This window comes from Acartia tonsa, chromosome 4 (assembly GCF_053477335.1).
Source record: "Acartia tonsa isolate MP-2025a chromosome 4, ASM5347733v1, whole genome shotgun sequence".
Taxonomy (NCBI): Eukaryota; Metazoa; Arthropoda; class Copepoda; order Calanoida; family Acartiidae; genus Acartia; species Acartia tonsa.
In genome coordinates, this window is record NC_137263.1 from 2,327,895 (window position 1) to 2,332,451 (window position 4,557).

General features: G+C 34.4%; 1 protein-coding gene across 1 annotated transcript in view; it reads left to right on the plus strand.

Annotated features, from left to right (window-relative positions):
* The first annotated feature begins 1,898 nt into the window (after window positions 1-1,898).
* The window catches only part of LOC145318142 (uncharacterized), a 3,311-nt gene continuing 652 nt past the window's right edge, over window positions 1,899-4,557 (plus strand). Inside the window, exons 1-3 of the mRNA XM_080159490.1 lie at window positions 1,899-1,996; window positions 2,530-2,586; window positions 3,976-4,065. Coding sequence (XP_080015616.1) covers window positions 1,907-1,996; window positions 2,530-2,586; window positions 3,976-4,065 — 237 coding nt within the window. The 5' untranslated portion in view covers window positions 1,899-1,906. The remainder of the gene's footprint in view (window positions 1,997-2,529; window positions 2,587-3,975; window positions 4,066-4,557) is intronic.

Here is a 4,557-nt window from a genome sequence, read left to right on the forward strand (position 1 = left end):
CCTTCCTTAGAATAGTTAAAAACCTCTCCTTAACTTCTAAAAATCTTCATAGTAAAGGAGATCCATATCGGTTAAGTAGTTGTCAAAATCTGAAGTCTTAAAAAAACCTTACTACATAAAAAAAATACGATAGGATATTTTTCAAAATCAAGAGAAAAGTTTTATTATCTTATATTGTTCAAAGCATTTTAATACCCATATTCCTGATTTTAATGAAACTAACTACAAGCCACATGATCATATATACTCATATTCCTGATATTAATGAAACTAACTACAAGCCATACGATCATATATACCCATATTCCTGATATTAATGAAACTAACTACAAGCCATACGATCACGAAACAAACAAACTTAGTTATTTCATAATATCCATTTTTTTTATTTGAGCCTTTTAAAACGTCCACCCTTCTGTTGATTATATTTTTTATTCATCCCTATCCTGAAAAAAAAACATTTAAATTAATTATTCTATTGTTTAATTGATACTAGCGACTGCAACCCTAGCATCTAGAGGCTCTTTATTTAAAGGGGCAAAGTGGATCAGAAAAATAGCTAAATACCATCCTTAGAACTAAATATGAAAATCTTTAAATGAAATAACCTGACACCATCACGAAACCTAATATAGATATCACAATTGATTCGGAAGTTATTGAGATCTTAAGCTGCGGACAAAAATTCCTATTACTTTATATAACAAGTTTAAAAGTGTGTGGCAAGGGGGTTAATTCAACCAAATAGGAAAATGAAAAAAGAAATTAAGTTACTAAATTAAGCATACCAATGTATTACCATAAGACGTTGTTAGTAATTTATAAATTAGTGGCTTCGCTACTAGCCTCTAATTGCTTTCATATATGTATAAAAATAACTAAAATATTGGTCTAATAGTACATTTTATGAAGCAGGTTATAGCGCCTATCAATACAAATGAACAACAATAGGCTAGAATTCATTTTACCATTGGTCAATATAAATGTATGCTGACCTATCATTGGTCATTTGTATTGTATGGCTTATTTTTTCATAGGCTCTAAAGGCTGCTTCACATTTGATACTATATTAAAAACAAGGATGACAACATCCATAAAAAGCGAAGCACTGAAACGGTAGGACAAACGGACACTAACACTTTTATAGTGTCAGAACTGAATAATCAGAATATAAATGTCGAAGCAAAATTGTAAGTAAAATTGTTGAAAAACTGCTTGATACAGAATAATGTTTATGTACATACTTACATTTTTAGGACTTGATATAGAGTTGCTTCGCTTATAATATTGTACTTTGTTGTCCCAGGAATCAGTATACCAAAAATCAGATCAATCGGATTATTAGATCACATAAAAATTTGTTGTTAAAAAAGTAAAATATCAACATGTTTAAAATGGACGTAAGGACATTCTGGTAATGATTATAGAGTTGCTAAGCTTTCTAAATCATGCTTAACCACTACAGGAATCATCTTGCAAAGTTTGAAATCAATAGGACAATTCTAACATGCCTAAATTAGCGAAAAAAAGCTATCCGTTACGGACGGACCGACCCTAATTATAGAAAAGCTTCGCTTTTAACAAGGAAGATAATATCCATTATTAGCGAAGTACAAATTTTCCATGAATTAAAATACGGAATAAGTGATTTAAAGAGCAAATAACCAGTGTTTTGTTTTAATGTGTTTTAATATTTAGTTTTTGTAGCATGACATACAAACCGACGAAACTAGATACTCTTGTGTATAGGAAATCTTCATCCCTCTACTATCTTGAATAGTAGCTGAGAAAATGATATTTTTATCGTAGCGTTACTGACTAACGGACGGATGGACAAGTATATCATGGAGTAGCTTCGCTACGAAAATTACTTTTAATGAATTTAAAATTTCAGATTTGTAGAATTATGGGAGAGACTGGCCTCATAGAGGCAGTCAGACAAAATGATCTTGAACAAGTTAAATCTTGTATACAGCGGGGTGATGATGTTAATCAGGTTAGGTAGGGTTAGGAATAGCCCCGCAGGGTTAGGATTAACATTGTAGAGATATAATCCCTATGGTTGTAGTCGGACAAAATGATTTAGAACAAGTAAAATCTTGTATACAGCGGGGTGATGATGTTAATCAGGTTAGGTAGGGTTAGGCATAGCCCCGCAGGGTTAGGGTTAACATTATAGAGGTACTATTCCATAGAGGCAGTCAGACAAAATGACTTAGAACAAGTAAAATCTTGTATACAGCGTGGTGATGTTAATCAGGTTAGGTAGAGTTAGGGTTAACAATATAGATGTTAGTTAGAGTTGAGTAGCTACACCAGGTTCGGGTTAGCATTTCAGATGTTAGTTATAGTTAGGTAGCCCTGCCTGTTCATGGTTAAAACTAAAAATGTCAGTTATGGTTGGGTAGCCCCGCGGGGTTTGGGATACATGATATAAATAATAGTTTTTGCATGTCTATCCTACAAAATTTATTATAATCAATTGTTCTATCCCTAATTATTGCTGCGCTACTTATGTTTCTTTTTTAGGTTGATAACCATGGAGAAAGCGCTCTTATTGTCGCCTCCTGTCTCGGAAATGAAAAGGTAGGAAATGTTACAAAGTTTTAGGGTGTTTATTTGTCTGTTTGTGTAGTGATATCTATCTATCTAACTAGCTAGCTATCTATCTAGCTATCTATCAATCAATCACTTAACCTACCTATCTATCTATCTATATAGGTATACAAGTTAACTAGATATCCCCAGAGGGCTACCTTACCTAACTATATATCTATATAGTAAGAGAACTACTAGGAGTAGAAGGTATACAGGTTAACTAGAGATCCCCAGAGGACTACCTTACCTAACTATATATCTATATAGTAAGAGAACTACTAGGTGTAGAAGGTATACAGGTTAACTAGAGATCCCCAGAGGGCTACCTTACCTAACTATATATCTCTAGGTAGTAAGAGAACTACTAGGTGTATAAGGTATACAGGTTAACTAGAGATCCCCAGAGGGCTACCTTACCTAACTATATATCTCTAGGTAGTAAGAGAACTACTAGGTGTATAAGGTATACAGGTTAACTAGAGATCCCCAGAGGGCTACCTTACCTAACTATATATCTAGGTAGTAAGAGAACTACTAGGTATAGAAGGTATACATGTTAACTAGAGATCCCCAGAGGGCTACCTTACCTAACTATATATCTCTAGGTAGTAAGAGAACTACTAGGTGTATAAGGTATACAGGTTAACTAGAGATCCCCAGAGGGCTACCTTACCTAACTATATATCTAGGTAGTAAGAGAACTACTAGGTATAGAAGGTATACATGTTAACTAGAGATCCCCAGAGGGCTACCTTACCTAACTATATATCTAGGTAGTAAGAGAACTACTAGGTATAGAAGGTATACATGTTAACTAGATATCCCCAGAGGGCTACCTTACCTAACTATATATCTATATAGTAAGAGAACTACTAGGAGTAGAAGGTATACAGGTTAACTAGAGATCCCCAGAGGACTACCTTACCTAACTATATATCTATATAGTAAGAGAACTACTAGGTGTAGAAGGTATACAGGTTAACTAGAGATCCCCAGAGGGCTACCTTACTTAACTATATATCTCTAGGTAGTAAGAGAACTACTAGGTGTATAAGGTATACAGGTTAACTAGAGATCCCCAGAGGGCTACCTTACCTAACTATATATCTCTAGGTAGTAAGAGAACTACTAGGTGTATAAGGTATACAGGTTAACTAGAGATCCCCAGAGGGCTACCTTACCTAACTATATATCTAGGTAGTAAGAGAACTACTAGGTATAGAAGGTATACATGTTAACTAGAGATCCCCAGAGGGCTACCTTACCTAACTATATATCTAGATAGTAAGAGAACTACTAGGAGTAGAAGGTATACAGGTTAGCTAGAGATTCCCAGAGGGCTACCTAACCTAACTATACATATATCTGTATTTCTAGGTAGTAAGAGAACTACTAGGAGTAGAAGGTATACAGGTCAACCAAAGATCCCCGGAGGGCTCAACAGCCCTGTTAGGCGCAGCAGATAAGGCACAGTCACATTCAAGTGGATGTTTTAATAAATTTTTAAATTCTTTCAATTTGGAAGAAACAAAGAAAACTGGAAAACAAAATATGAACATAGATAGAATAATTCTTCTTTGAAACTAAAAAGTATTTCTTCTTTTAATCAACATTTACAATAACTAATATAAATGTCAGCATCAAGCCTTCTGATTTAAAGGAGGCCTGCAAGAAATAAACCGTTTTAACTGATCAAAAGTAGACCCAATACCCAATTTCTATCATAAATGCTGAAAAACTTTTCACCTACCTAAAATGTCATTTTAAAATGCCCATATGTTTTTTTTACTGAAGCTGAAGGCTTTAATTTTGGTGTATTGGGTATACTTGTTGCAGACTTTCAGCAGTCATAGCGGTGTATTTCTTGCAGGCTTTCTTTTACAGGATAAAACGACCACTTAATGTAGCTGTTTGGTTGCAGGGTCATCATGGGTTGGTCAGAATACTCCTAGAACATCC